We start from the raw sequence: 16418 nt of genomic DNA on the forward strand, positions 1-16418 counted from the left end.
GATGGAGTCATGCACCCACAACTCTACAACTATAACTAATGTGGTCTTTTCTGACGAAGATGATGTGATTTGCTATTTATCTTTGAGGATTTGCAGTGTGCAATCTCTTTATACAGGGATAAATATTGGAGGAGCACATTGAAACAGACTGTTCCTCCTCAAATCCGTGGCTCCTTTGGTTGCTTTCCGCTTTTTGATGTCATTATATATACTTTATTGTCATTTTTTCATAATCTTTTACAACATATATCTGTCGTATTTTAGATGTCTTTTCGAGCATGTGTCCTCGTTGGTTCTGATTGCTGAACCATCTAGCTGAATATGAATGATGAAAGAATATCTGATTTTTGCGATAACTATTTAATGGTGTAAACAATGGAATTAGCTATTATAAGGTTAAAAATCTACTTTAGAAATGTATGATGACCTTTTATATATAAATATTTTTCAAAAGATATACCATTTAGTAGTCCAGGAAGCGTAGGCGCAAAAGCCGAGAAAAAAAAATCTAAGAATAATTAGGGGAAAAGGGCGCTTGATCCTAAAGATATGTGATACTAAGAAAAATGCTCAAGTTGCTTATGCAGCTATGTTTTTTTACCCATCTTTTCGCTTTTTCTTATGTTTATAAGCCAAAATTTAAATTTTTAATTTTAAATTTAGAGTTGATTTTGGGAGAGGAGGGTTAGTAAAGTATATTTTCCAATATTAATTTTTAGATTGCTAATAATACATACATAAAAGTTTTATTCATAAACTATTTTTTGTTTATAAATATATTGTTTGGTTTTTTTTCTATGAAAACACAAACAATCACAGTTTCCCTGATGAAAAATGAGGAACAGGTGTGCACACCTTCTCGTTCTAAAGAAAGCTAAGGCCTAAGGGGCTGTAGCCATGGGAAACAAATAAGGTCATATCACCTTTGAATAAACATTGTTTATTGGTAACCACTCTCTAGGTTTTTTAATGTCTGATGCAGTTGGTTTTTAGTTATTTGTTTGACTGCTCGTTTTATTTGAACTTTCTATGTAGATATGTAAAAATGAAAGACATAATTAAAAAATTTTAATCATAAAAATAATTTACAACAAATATAAATTGTAATCATGTAATTATTCTAATAAACAAATAGTCAAACGTAGGTCAATGATATCAACCTAAAAACGGAGGGCGCACAATTTACTGACGAAGTGAATGTGGTAAACCACAAATTTGACGAGGAAGCAACATGACTTTAGTTATGCTTTACCTCATAATAACCCTTTTTTTTTACAGTATTGAGAAAACTCTAGCCAACCATGTCAGAAGTAAATTTGGCATCACACATTCAAGTCAGATATGTAAATAATTTAGTATCCCAATTAACCAACCATCTTCCACAAAAAAAAGGCACTACCATAGACACAAATAACACTGACGGCAAGACTGAAAATGGGAGTATCAACCTTTCCATGCAGCTATGGAGAAAAAAAAAGTTCCATACCTGATTTGGAACGAGAGAATTTATCTCAATTCCAATAGAAAATGAAATGAACTGATTCCTGCCAAATTACTGCAAAAAATGCTATTAAATTCCTGTGTTACCTGGAATAACCGTATCATGTTCCACGCAAGGTTGGTTGAAACCAAACCTGTTTCAAAGATCACACTGGAAAATTTCACTGTTACAAACATCCTATAAGATCATACTGTAAGCAATTCTCCCTGCATTAAACCATAGCATTAAACACCAAACATCACATGAGAATAACTTGGTGAAAAACCTCTTGTGTGTTTTTTCACTTTCAATTTGGAGGCTGTCCACAAAATTGCACCCAGAGGTAAACAAGATAGCAACAGTTGCTACACCATTCCTCAGACAACAATATTCAACCTGAGTACTCAACTCAGCTCCCTTGACTTCCGACGACGACAGGTTGTTTAACTTTAATTAAGTATAACCTAAATGGAGGTGAAGCATGAAAAAAAGAAGGAAAAAGAAATATGGCCGGTTCAACTTCCTAAATGGTTCTGTTTTGATCAGGAAAAAGAAAAGATGATTCAGGTCCCCTGCTGCTCATCTTCGCTCAGCATCTTTGCAGCAGCAAGTATCATGTCCACGACTTCATACCTCATACCTTGCAGCCCAGGATCATCCTTCCTATGGAGTTTCAGCATCCTTTTCTCATGCCGCGCCATCCCCTCCTTCGCTCTCTCTACCGCACAAGATGAGCAATACCATTTCCCCTTGGGAATTGAGGAGCGACGCGGCGTTATGCAGTAGAGATGGTAAGCTTCATCGCAGCCATCGCACAGGATGGTCAGGTCATCATCTCTGTCAGAATGACAAACGCGGCAAAGGCACGATGGGCAGTACCAGCAGGGCTTGTCCAGCTGCGCATCACTAGCGATCTGGTTCGTCTTCAGGCAACGAATGTGGTAGTACTTGTATAGACAATGGGTGTGGCCACATATCAAGAATCTCTTGTCCTTCTCCTCAGGGTTTCCACACACCTTGCATAGGTCCTCGACATCAATACCTGGCAATTCCACATCCTCAGCAAGCTCTCCACTGGAAATCACAATTGCTCTGGAGTTATCAACATGTGTCCCTTTACTGGTAGTTTCCTCACACCCTGGAGGCCTACAAACCTCAAGGTCCTTGCATATAATGCAATTTCCATGGAAACAATTAGGTTCATAGTGGGCCAAGGCCATGTCACCTTCAGCTGATACGTTATGGATAGGGCAGCAGCTTTTACAATACCAGCTTCCAGTTGAAGTAGATGAAACAGAAGGTTCAATGCATAAGATGTGGAATGCTAGCATGCATCTCTTGCAGGTAAGGATGCTATCACCTTTTGCTACTTTGCCACATTCATTGCAGGTAGTACCGTTTTGTACATCATTAGCATTCATTGCATCAGGTTGATCTAACTGGTTGAAGCCCTGTGAGGTTGAAATTACCAATGCATTTGGCTGGACCATGGTAATGGGTTCAGAACAGGTTGCCACAGCTCCCTGTACGTTGGAACAATAGTATTGAGCAAATGACAGGCAAGGCATGACGTAAACAGAAAATCAAGCCAATACCCTAGCAACAGAACACTCACCTTCACATTCTCTTCACTATCATTTGATCCTCTCTCTCCTTCAACCTAAAGAATGTAATAACAGATTATGATATCAAAAATAATGTCAGAAATGGACCATTTGCAGAGAGAATGAATCCAAAATTCAATGTAATTCTAATCCTAATTGAAACATAAAAAACACTATAGGAGATTTCAAAAGGAAAAAGACAAGAGCTGTAAAAGATCTAGCCATTAAGTGCTTGCCTGCTTTGTGTAGGACGCTTCTGTGAGGCTTGAAAGACTATTTGCTAGGTCAATGATATCTTGACCAGCCATTTTAAGATCTTCCCATAACTGCAACCATATCAAAACCATTTAATCACTATTTACCACTACGAAAATGTTTACAAAATAGATGTCTCGCGTAATAAAATGCACGCAGTTTTGGTGAAAATAGCTGATAAACACAACTGAAATAAAAGGCATTATATATTTGAGATACAATCATACATCAAATAACTACATTCTAAAGCAAGATTTAGATATTAAATTTGTAGGGCTCCAATCTGGCAGAGATTCACACTATGGGCATGATCAGTTAATTTATATAATTGGCGACAAACTGTGAAACGAACATTATACTGTCTAACTATTCAACGGGAAAAAAATTAGCAGGTTGCACATTTTTTTTCAGCATGGAATGTAACATTCTTTTTCACTTTAGTAGGGTTCTCCCTATGGTTCTCTTTCAAAGTGAGAAAGATGCATAACACAAAACCAGAGGAAACACTTTGTTGAAAAGTAGTGGGGCAATTACCAGTTTCAGATCACGTTTGAATAATAAAGGTGAACGGCCATAATCTCCATTTTTCATCCTTGAGTCAATCATGCTAAAATCAAAATACCTAGTCCTTCCCTCATCTTGATGGACAGTTTTGCCAAGCACATTGCACAATAAGGCAAAATTCTCTGACCTTAAAACATCCACAAGAACACTTTGACACTTAGCATTATTCCCATCACTTGACACTGCTCTGTTGGAATCTATTTCTGCTTTGTCCTCGACCTGATATGATCAAGAACAATATTTTGAGGTCTGACAACACAATGCTTTATCCTCTACATAGACTTACAGTTACAGCGTTTCCATGATTCAAAGAACTACAGATGAGAATTGCATGAAAATAATGGGATTGGTAACCTAAAAATGTTCCATGCAAGACATGCAGTCAAGGATTTCCACAAGTCACTACATAGTTTTGCAGCAAAGAAATACTGTGGGTTACCACCGGCATATTTGGTTATTTTTCTAAACTTGCTGGAGAGGAGAACCAAATTGGCATACCTTTAAATGGAAAACCAACCATGCCTAAAGCTAAAGAAAGGGAGCAAAACAACCACCAACCTCACTACAAGAATGGGTAAATAAGTCAGGCATGCCATGAATACCACTAGAACACTACAGGGAGAACAACCTCTTGGTAGGTGGTAGAGATGGAGTGGTGCGTATGCATAGCGGTGTGTCTGCAATTCTATCTTCCTTTTAATCGCCAAAGAATGAATATTATAATATAACAAAAAATACTCACAGTTCCAAATTCAGCAGAACCATAAAGAAGGACATCACGGATGCAACTATGAATGCCAGGACCCTCTAGTGCACCTGGCAAATGCATCAGTCCATCCAAAACATATCGCCAGTGACTCCAGAAGTCATTTCTTTCAGTCTGCTTCTCGGATTTGCTTTTGCTACTATATAATCCATTTTCTTGTAGTTCCTGTACAGTTGGCTTTTTGATGAAACAACAGTTTGATCCAAATAAAACATTACAAAAGATAGGCTCCTTTTATGTGTTTTAATAGCAAGATAAAGGTGTTTAAATAGTACCAGACTGAGTTTACCAACATATGCAGTGTTGATTATTGCATGATTTTGTACAAGTAAAAATGTATGGATAAAACTGATGATGAGTTGATGTACTCAAAAACTCCGTTACACCCGAGAAGGTGCTATAATTTGAAATTTATACAAACATGTACATGAAAGCTATTCTAATTCCAATACAGGGCAAAGTTCTCCATCAGAGGATTCAAAACAGACAAATTTCTACAAAACATCATGTAATTCATTAATCTGTTATGTAGTAATTGCCCAGTTCCTAGTTTCGACAAAATGCGCAATAGGAATAGCAACGAGGACAGACCTGAGGATTATTGCTGTTATGTGGTGGACGAGTAATATTGCATACTGAGTTCAATGTATTTGAATTTCTTTCAGCTTGACTAAAATCTTCAGAACTTTTTTCCTGCATTACCATAGTGAAATGACCAAACTGTGAACTCTTAGAAGAACATGGCATGTTGGAACTGTCAATAACATCAAGATCTGATATTCCTGTTTTCTGCTTCTCTCTTGATACCATTTTATCCCGAATGGTTTTAGCAACATCATCAGGAACATTGTGGCATCGAGGACGATTCTGCCACCCAACAAGATGCCACTTCAATCTAGTTATGCCATGGTAACCCTCTAAACTGCACCACTTGCACTTCCAATGGCCCTTTTCTCTGTCATGAATAAGTGAATGTTCCCATGCGTTTTCCCTCAATCTTGTTGGGCAATTGGAAAGTACCTACAATTTCATACAGATCACTTCTAAGTAAGAATTTAAATTGCAGAATACATGTTGAAAGTGAGAATGCCATGCATAACATCCAATAAGCACTGCAAACAGAATGCACTGCTCATTACATGAAATAATCATGTTATAAATAATGAATATATATATATATAAGTAGCTAAAGATAGTATTTCATTGAAGAGGGCAAACAAACAAAAAAGAAGTTGGACATGAAACACATTGAAGAAGCTAGTAATTATGATTTTAAAAAAGGTTTCATGTCAGTTGTCCCAATTTATCGAGGAAGATCGAAGTTAAAATATTTTCTGAGAGATTATCAATTTAGCTAGATTTTTGGGCCTACATGACCATCCCCTGCCCAATCCTGTGTGGCTTAACTTGTCTTATCAATACTCATTTAAACCTTTTCAATCTCTAATGAAACGGCGTGCAAACCTTTTGCGTGTTCCTAAACAAAATATATCAAGGAAGTCATATGTGACTCTTAAGGATTCCTCTTTCCATACTGAACAGGAACGGGGGAATTTTCTGATACAGTGTGGTTCAAATTATTAAATGGATGAGCATATTTCCCCAATGGGGAAAGAAAAAGCAGATGGACCATAACAGATAATTGAATGTTATCAATCGGTAACTTGTAGATCTGGTATTTGAATAAGAGTAGATGTAGGAGAGTAAATGGCATTCCACAAACGGAATATTCAGGAATTTATGTGGGAGCACCAAAAGTCAGATTTTAATTTGCTTGTGTAGACTCAGAAGCTGAGATCAAATGTCTCTTTATACTTTAGTAGTTTGTAACAAAACTAATGACAAAAGTAGAGCATCACACTAGTAAACTTTAGTGAAACAGACTGCAATAAAAATACGTATCTGCAAACTTTCTAAGCTAAACAAGGATAATCATTAATGACACTAAATTAATGCATGTGCCAAAACATAGATTCAAATTAAATAGATATATATGTAACAACAATGAATAACTTTTTTTCGGTAATTCTTTTGTCGATGGGAAGTTTGAAAATGAACTGTGTTCCTGATTTTAATAAATGACATGACCTGGGGTTAAATGTGTAGGAAAGCAGGTGGTATATGGTTGGCTTTCAATAAAACTGTATATGTTCTGGAGATAGTTAAGAGATGTAAGACAGCAATCTGATTGCTTATATTCCAATCAAATGAAGCAGGGAAGCTACTATGAGTTGTAACACCCTACGGCCCAAAATTCTCTCATGCCCAGCCTCCATATGGGGGCATGGGCCGGCAGGCCACATGCGTAACACCTCACTCGCAAACATGAGGGGGAGCAGTGGATCTTTTCCTTAAAAGAAAAGTATTTATAAGAAAACAAAAGGTACAACGAAAGTGCCAAAAGGCAAAACCTCAAGAACCTAAGCTACCAATAATGAATCTACCAAGATCATTTGCCACCGCGACACACCACAAAGCATCCTCATTTGTAATTGACTGGACAGCTAGGTTCACATCAGGAGAGACACCATTAAAGACACAGTCCTTGCGATGTTTCCAAATCTCCCAAGCTACAAGGATTGCTAAAGAATTAAACCCTTTTCTTAAATCCTTGGCAACCACCAGTTTTAGGCTTTCATTGTCACTACACCACAACATTAATTGGGAAGTGCTACATTTTGGACCAACATTGATTATAGAACATACCTCGATGTATAGTCACAATGCTGTTGGTATTAGAAGACCCAATTTGGGCATTACAGTAGTTTACGGATAATGAGGGAAGCATGTATGTCTTATTGATATTGTGGTATCAGAATAAATCACATGCAAATGCTACTCACAATTCAAAAAACTGGGTGGGATTCCTAAAGCCCTTGAATGATTCATTCATAAAATTGTCACAAATACTCAGCAGTTGTTGCCCTTTGTTTCTTAAAGTATAGGACCAACAAAATCTAAGGTCTAAACCATCTGAACTAGAAGTAATTAAGAACACTTGTTTCAAGTTATGTCTGAGTGCCCTCACTCGGTTTTCCAGCTTCTATTGCCAAACCGCCTCTGTTTTGGTTTATCAATCATACTACTAGGGACAACTAAATTTTGGACAGTAATTATGATTTATTTTATTTTATTTCATTCGACAATGCAGGAGCATTGTGCTTCATTTCTTTCTTCTTAATGATCGACTTTAGTCTGGATTAATTCTTTGTGGTGGCTAGTGCTGTTATACATTCAATGAAAATATTGATCATTGTAGAGTTAGGTTAAACTACAACAGACTATTGTTTTATTTATTAATTATTTATTTAGAGGATGGGGGTTGTATTGTAATATGTTAGTAGCAAAGTCAATCAAAGAAGGATAGGCCGCTGTGCGCCTCTTGCTGAGCAGGCTCGTCCTGCATGGTCGGAGACTTTGCTCAGTGTGGGCTCTGTTTGGGCACATCCTTTTTAATTATTACATTGCTTTATTTCCCTAATACACACTAGACCACCTTTGTATTATAGGTGTTGAAGGATAAACTTAGAATTACTAAATAAACTACTACCTCCGTCACATATTATAGCTACCTCTAGCACTCAAATTTGTGTCCTACAGGTATCCATAATATGTGACGGAGGTAATAGGAAACTATATCAAGCACACTAAATAGGAAATAGATAATAAAGATCAGATTCTTCAAGGCACTGCTGCCATGCGTGTACGCCATTGATACTTACGCCCATAATGCTGGTCCACAACACATTGAGTTTCCTTAACGGAAGTTATTTGACAAATGCAGAGTGAAAATGGAAATGACACAGCAAAAGCTGCACCTTTCACAGGCATAAATCCTCAATGCCTTGATGGTTGGCCAGATTTGCAAATAGAAATTACAGTTATTTGTGTATGATTGATGCAATCAAGGAATTTAATCTATGGCAGAAAGTTTCACAACACAAGGCCACAAACTGAATGCTTACACTTACCGTTCTTTTGTATCTGTGACTAACAGATGATGTTCTGGAGAAACGGCCCTTCGACTCATTTCAATTTTAAGCAATGTAACTTTATAACGAATACAGACTTTTCTTGACATAATAAACTGATTACGATGACATGAGAGGAAAATAGAAAGGAAAGAACATGAAGAATAGGATAAAAAAGGATACCCCTCTGCAATCATTGTTTGTTGATGGTAGATAACGATTGTCTGATACTGGATTGCTGTTCTGCTGTTGCTCACTCGATTGCCCAAGAATTTGTTGCCTGGTCTTTTTCATGTTCAATCTTCTCTTTAAATGAATATGATGACGTGCCTTTGCAAAAACTTGTTTAGGAACACTTGGGCACTTAGCATGTCGAAACACTCCAGCAAGATGAAAATGGAGCCTAGACGTTTTGCCAAACCCATCCATACCACAATATCTACACCTCCAATGCCTTGCAGTTTCGTCAACGATAACTATATGCTTCCTTATGTTAAACCTAGTTCTCTTAGGGTGTGTCGAGACCTAGAAATAAGTGTAGAATTTCAGAAAACATCGTATTTGAGCATAAAAGAAATATAGCTTACATATATTATTTAATTAAAACTAGAAAAAGGTAATACCTCCCTCCAAAAAAATATAAATTATGAACCATACCTTTTGTTTTGCTTGTTAATATAGAACTTATTACATATTCCAGTGCAAAAGAAGTGTGACATTCCCTCTATATGCAAATAAATGTATGCATGATGCGTTTGACTTAGCTCTTATAAATAACAATGATGGGGTAATCTAGCTATTTTTTATGACTCTTTGGTCTATGAGCAAGAAGAAATATGCCTTAGAACTTTGGACAGGAGTACATGCTATCATGGTAGAGAAAACATATAGGAGAATACCCAGCTTTTCCTGTAAGTATTTTTGCCTATGACTGGCACATTATCTTTTTGCATTTTCATTTGTGGAATATATCTTGTAGTATACAGCTTATGATGATACTAATTTCTTCTGCAACAATCTAGACAAGTCAATAACAAATCTACTCATTATAAAGGTTCCAGAAGTATTAGTCATATGTTTTGCAGAACTTGTGAGGTCAAAACTAATACCCATAACTTGATTGCCACTAGCACAAACAGAACTGATACCTTTCTACAGAACTACGGAACTTTTATTTCTGCTGGGGTTTAAGAAGGAAATTTACCTCTTTGTGTTCTGAATTATCAGTTTTATTGTCCATAATATTGTGCTTATTATTGTCAAGTACTTCGCACCATCCATGTTCCAATGTGCAGTGCTCCTCAGGTCGATCACTGTCTTTCATCAACTGTTCACAATGGTCAATTAGTTGGCCACTATGTCCGGCACCTTGTTGGTTGCTTCCAGATGCCACCTTTTCAAACCAAGTAAACCAAAATATACAAGTAAGGTCCAATGATAGAAACATTTTCCCAAAGAAGTGAAACAATTATGGTAGATTCTGAAAAATGTAAGTGTGTCTGGTGTTATCCCCTTCTCAGCGTTAATTTGCATGAGTTCTGCGTGCAAGTTTCCAGAAGTTCTAAAAAAATAATTAGATGTAATGAGGGTCATTTTCTATGGCCCCGAAATAAGATAAATTAAATACAGTCGTAGGATATCCACAAAAAGATGGCTTAACAGCGATTTTAACTGTTTTGGCTCTATATTTATTTTATATAAAGGAAGTTTTTATTTATCTCAGATGATTTTAACTGTTTTAGCTCTATTTTACCCTGCCAGTCAATTCCATATTTTTCAATTGGGTCAACAGTGAGTATTTCACTCAAATCAGTATTAACATAGGAAATGGCGGGTTCCCTAACGAAATATGTTGGTAAGGGGCAACCCTCTCTGACTTGAGATAGATGTTTGTATTACAAATGGATTATTCAGTACTGAATAAGATGTGATTATCAGTGAAGAACTGGTAATCACTTGCCTTGGGCTGTGATGAATTTAAATGCTTTAGCGTGTGGTCAAACTTATTGATTTACTGCATTCTAAAATGGCATATAATCAAAAAGGGAGGGAACAGGGTGTAAAGAAAAGGATGTGCGATGAAAGACCACAATACCTCATTAATGGTGCGCTTCTCTGATGTTTGTACATGAATAGTTTTTCTTGAAGGTTGTTGATCATCTGCCAATGGTAGAGTACCTTCCACTTGCATTTGTGAAACATTAATTATATCCTCATCAGATTTGACATTAAAAGGAGACCTTGTATTGCTATTAAAAAGATGACGTGCTGCCCTTTTCTCTTCAATAAAGTTCAATACTTTTTTTGATATTTCCTTTGGAATACTTGGGCAGCTATTATCAGTAAGATGGGCCTTCAATGTAGTTACACCACCACTTCGACATAAATGACACCACCTACACTGCCATCGTCTTTTATTTCCATCAAGATCCACCGCATGCTCCCACCCAATATCTCTTATCCCTCGTAACAACATGGTAGACTGCAAATCAATATAAACTTGAATCAATCCTATAGTATTGGTAGTTCGTTACTGCTTAGAATAAACCAAAAAATGTAGGACATAGATTTTTACTGAACCCTTATAGTACTCAGGCAAAAGTAAAGTGTGGAAGATTTACAATCACCAGTTAATGACATGTGATTTTAGCCTTTAAAGATAAGTTAATAATTCACAAAGTCAAAAGTTATGAACTCATACTTTAGTGACTAATATGTTGTTTCCACAAATGATGGTTTTGTAGTGCCTGTGAAATTGTTCTTTAAAGTTCACTTTTCAGGGATCAAATATCTTTTCTGTGGCAGTTGACATCAGCATAAAATCTAGATTTTTGCTGAATTAACTAAATAAGTTATTATATGCTGAACCATATACATTCCAAGTCCACACGTTATGTATGATACTTGCATTAATCAAACTGACAACTAAAAGCTCCAGATAATTTTTTTTTGTTAGGATTAAGATGGTAATCAAACATCATGAAATCCCCTTTGTTTCCACCTTTAACTTGAATTCGCTAAGCAGTAAGCACAGCATTAGATATCTAAACAAGAAGAAAATGAAATAGAGAGAAATAAGTACACGTTGTATATACCCTGGGGTAATTAGGATCCTGATTATCATGGTTCGTTTGGTTAGTAACTTCTTCAAGAACAGTGTCTTCTCCAGTCAGCAACTCTGAATCAACAGGTAAAGGATCTTTCCCAGCCTTGATATCATCACAGGTGCTCTTAGATGTCACATGGTTATCACCATTTTGTGCAGCCCGCTTCTTTCGCCTTTCTCTTTTCTTCCGCAAATGCTCCCTTATTTTTTCAGAGACATCTGCTGGAACTTTCGGGCACATTTTGACATCCAGATCACCAGCAAGATGTCTCTTAAGTCTAGAGACACCACCACCATATCTAGTCAGGTGACAATACATGCACTTCCAGTGTTGTCTGTTCTCGTCGATCATTATGCCATGCTTCCATCCAATGTCTCTGCTTTTCCAAAAAGTTTCAGTCACCTGCAAAACCAAAACTTATAAACAATGGTACAGAAGTTATAAGATTTAACTTATTCTATACTATAAATACAAATTTAAGTGGATAAGCCAAACCATAATAACTGAATGTCCTGAAATAGAATGTATAGCTCAAGTGAAACAGCATTTGCAACATTAGCAAAGTATTCACCCTGTAACAGTATTATGCTCTGCAGTAAAATGCTAAGTGAGTTTACAACATTCTGTAGCTAAAAATTGCATGGCATGTTGTCAAAGTTCAAAAGTGTGCGGTAAGGTTCACATGGGACTTTTTCCTCTTGATTCAGAACTCCTTTTTTCCCATTTATGATGATAATGAAGAAAGTGCAGAACACACCTCCCTCTGGATGAAGCCAACAGGTCTCAGACAAGAGTAGTATGCAACTAGATAAAGTTACCCAGTTGCCACAAGGAATTTCAATCTGTCCATAAGGTCATTCATAACCAAACAAAAAAATTCAATAGAACAGAAAACTAGGAAGCAATATAGTTATTCAACAAATGCAGATTGGAAAAAAAAAAGGAAATACCAAATATCTTGCTGGAATAACATATTGAAAATTTCTAGCTTTCTTTCCTTTGTTTGCTATATGTTAGAGGAAAAGCATTATCCATAAGAGATGAAACTTCTGGAGCAGCTAAGTCTAGAGGGAAGTTGTCAGCACTATATACCAAGACTAGCATGGTTGTCAAAAAATCCATCAAGAGAGAAAATCCATGAACGCTGTATTGCATCCTTTTTCACTTGGTACGCAAAACCCATTCAAAGAAGAACATCGCAAGGATGATTGAAAGTAGGAGAAACATCAAATCTAGTGCACTAGAACTTGAAATTTTGAACCTGAATTCATTAGTATGAAACATTCTGAAAGAACAAAATGGTTCTTTGAGTTCTCTACAACAAAAACTAAAACCCTCAACAGAAGAGAGGACTCAAAAGTAATATAGATCTTCAATAAAAATAGGGAGATTCAAAAAATAAAAATAACTGTCACAAAAGCAGTCTTACAGGAGATCAGGGATTCACAAATGCATTGTGAACCCATAAAACTTACAGATCAGAAAAGCCATATATAATTTGGTAAAAAGGAGCAAGTAGTCCAAAACATAGCATTCCATATTTGCACCATAGTCTGCCTCCTCAAAAGACAAATAGGATGTACCCTCCAAAATATCCAGTTCTGTTTAATTTAACAAATGTCAACTAGAATATGAAAAGTAAAAAAAATCCACAGAAAATCATGTACATTCCTTTCTAGAATGAACTGACATGAGTAAATATAAAACTAGAATATGAAAACTAATGGCAGGGCACTATCTATATTTATTCACTTGTTCATCACATAACGTGAACACAACATATCAACAGCTAAGTAACAATTTCTTGTTAGACACACACATAAAAAAATTGACATTTCAATAAGGTATTTCCAGAATGCGCATTACATTTTGTTGTCATGCAAGTACAAGATCCTAATCTCCTAGCACACATCACCAGGTGCAGAATTAGTTTATTCCAAGCATCACAATCCCATCTCATCCTTCCCTTCTATCATATGAAATAGAAAAACTTTAGCAAGTCCAAAAGCTACAAAATACTACTCCCTCTATTTCACAATAGTAAGACTTTCTAGCATTACTTTGATTCATATGGATACTAATGAATCTAGACATATATGCAAATTATATATATCCATTAATGAATGAATCTAGGCAAGACTATAAAACCTTACAATATGAAATGGAGGTAGTAACATTTAGCAAATTAGAACAGCAACTGTACCACATTGGAGTAGAAGACACTTTTCAATGCAACAGTTTTAGATTAGATGGACTTTCTCAATGCAATTCTCAGATTAATTTTTCAATGCAACTCTCAGATTAAGTTTTCAATGCAACAAACAGGCACTTCAGAGTTTCCGTAAGGATTATACCTGCTGTGCTGGCACATCTTCAGTCTTGGGCTCTAGCTCTGGATGCTGCTGTTGCTGTTGCTGTGGTTCCGGCTCTGGCTGCGGCTGTGGCTGATGCTGCGGCTCCGGCTCTGGTTGCCGGCGCCTCTTGTAGGTTCGCAGAGTCTCCTGCGACGAGGAATCCCTGAAATGCACCTTCTCATTCCCTTTGTCCTTGTCAACATCCATCTTCCACCGCCAGGGTTTCGGTCAAGAAACCTGCAGAAAAACAACCAAAAAAAAATCCTCAAAACAAAGCATCCAAGAAACGCAAGAAACGCGAAAATACTCCTGAAATTCTCCATCCAAGAATCCTAACCGGACAGATTCGACCTCTTTCCCTTCCAAAAACGAAAATACAATCACCAAGAAAGCTCAAATTTTGGGGGCAGAAAACGCGGTCAAAACCGCAAGAAACAGCGGGAAAGAAAAAAACGCAGCTTTTCGAGTCCTACCCAAGATTGCCGCGGAGCCCGGCTCGGGGGTAATGGCGGATGGTCTCGGAATTCTGCGAGAAGTTGATGGTGAGGGTGGGGATTTGAAATGGAAACTGCAGCAAGGGAGGAAAGAAGAGGAGAGGAGAGGAGAGGCTGTATGGGATACAGAGGGAGGAGAAGGAGAGGAGTCTGACAAAAATCCGGCACTTCTTTGGTGTGAGAGTTTACTACTGCTGCTGCCCCTCCCCTTGCCTTTCTCCTGCTTTTCAGCCCCTCCAAAAAAAACCAAAAGAGCCCTCTGCTTTTTTTACTATCCCTCCTTCCTCACCTCCTCTACCAAAAAGCTCCCTCTTTTTCAGTTTCAGCTATTGTTTCTACTCCTCGAATAGTCTTTTTTTTTTAGTTTTGATTTCTTGTTCAAAGGGCTTTCTTGAATGTTTTTGATGTAGTGAAGGGTTCATGTTTAGGAGGGGGGAAAAAGGTTCTTTTTTAGGAAGAAACTGAAAATGTGTTGAATGCTGCTGATACCATTGCTGCCAGGTGGTGATGCATGCAGTCGCATTAAGGATTTGTCTCTAGCCAGGTTTTTCTGCTTATTTGGTCATGGCTCCAGCGCATCAGTGGCAGAAAAGATATGAACGAGTGATGCAGCATCTTTGTCTTACCATATATCTCTAGTGATGTAACCAATCTCTAGTGATGTAGCCAGTACTTCCGAGTTCTGACTTCTGGAGGATACATAGACGAGAAAAGATTAGGAATCCAATCTGTACATTTTTTTGCTGTGTTGGATTCAGGAATTGTAACTTCTGAACTCTGAAAGACTGTCCGTGCTAGTTGGGTTCAGAGAACTACTGCATTATCTAATCAACAAGAGGTTAGGAGTACTTAGTTCCTGTGCTAATTGTTTTTGCTTGTGGAGAAGATTCCCACTGCTGTTGTTGGTTCTTGGTGCCTCATCCCCATCAATGTTTGTGAATTGTGACACATGGGCCTGAACTGAAACGGCAAGCTGAAAAGGCCAATCCTTGTTGCAGAACAGTGTGCTTGCCAGTGTACACAAGACCATCCCAAAGGGATTCCATTGAAGCAAGGCTGTTCAATGCCTCTTTTATGAAACCCACATTAAAACAAATTTCAAACACTATTCTCTCTCTCTCTCTCCTGAAAATTTTGATTTACGAATGGTTTGCTTGGAAGTTTTGCATGTAGTAAAGGTACTTTTTTAAGGAAGAAATAGAAAATGGTAGATGCTGTTACAGGTGACAGGTGGTGATGCATGAACTGGCTTTAAGAGTTTGTCTCTAGCATGGATTTCTGCATATTTGATCATGTTTCCAGCACATTCAAAAACAGAAGCAAATGAATACACGACAGCAATTTTGTCTTGCCATCTATCAGTAGACAGTAGTGATGTAACCAGTAGTTCTGACTTCTTGAGGATACAAAGATTACAAATCCAACACTTCATTCTTTCTTGTGTTCGATTCAGGAAATAACGAACTTCTGAATGGCAGACCATGTTAACTGGGTTCAGAGAACTGCTGCATCATCTAATCAAGAGTACAGTGGTACTTACTTCCTGTGCTAATTTTTCTCTTACGGTGAAGATTCCCAGTTCCCCACTTTACTGCAAGCTGAAAAGGCCCATCTTTACTGGTCATAATACTGGTCTTGTCAATGTAGACAAGACCTGCCCGGGGGAGGGGGATTTCTTCTATTGGAACAAAGATGAACCAAAATTACATCAAAACTTCATTTCAGCAGCTTCTTGATTCCATAGGAAAAAAAGTTAGAAACCACGTTCCTCGTCTTTTCACTTATGCTCATGTTTATAAGTCGAAATTTAAATAAACTTTAAT

At 37.2% G+C, this 16418-nt stretch overlaps 1 protein-coding gene across 1 annotated transcript; it reads right to left on the reverse strand.

The window, feature by feature from the left end:
• Positions 1-1752: 1752 nt before the first annotated feature.
• Positions 1753-14802, reverse strand: LOC102720478. Its single transcript, XM_006645921.3, has 12 exons — positions 14575-14802; positions 14102-14338; positions 11736-12149; positions 10736-11122; positions 9845-10033; positions 8824-9165; positions 5261-5689; positions 4646-4834; positions 3874-4122; positions 3321-3410; positions 3096-3140; positions 1753-3003 (listed from the first exon to the last, which is right to left on the reverse strand). The coding sequence occupies exons 2-12, from the start codon at positions 14306-14308 to the stop codon at positions 2044-2046; spliced, it is 3501 nt and encodes a 1166-aa protein (XP_006645984.2). The 5' UTR covers positions 14309-14338; positions 14575-14802; the 3' UTR covers positions 1753-2043.
• Positions 14803-16418: the final 1616 nt, after the last annotated feature.

The sequence above is a fragment of the Oryza brachyantha genome, chromosome 1 (genome assembly GCF_000231095.2).
Source record: "Oryza brachyantha chromosome 1, ObraRS2, whole genome shotgun sequence".
Classification (NCBI taxonomy): Eukaryota; Viridiplantae; Streptophyta; class Magnoliopsida; order Poales; family Poaceae; genus Oryza; species Oryza brachyantha.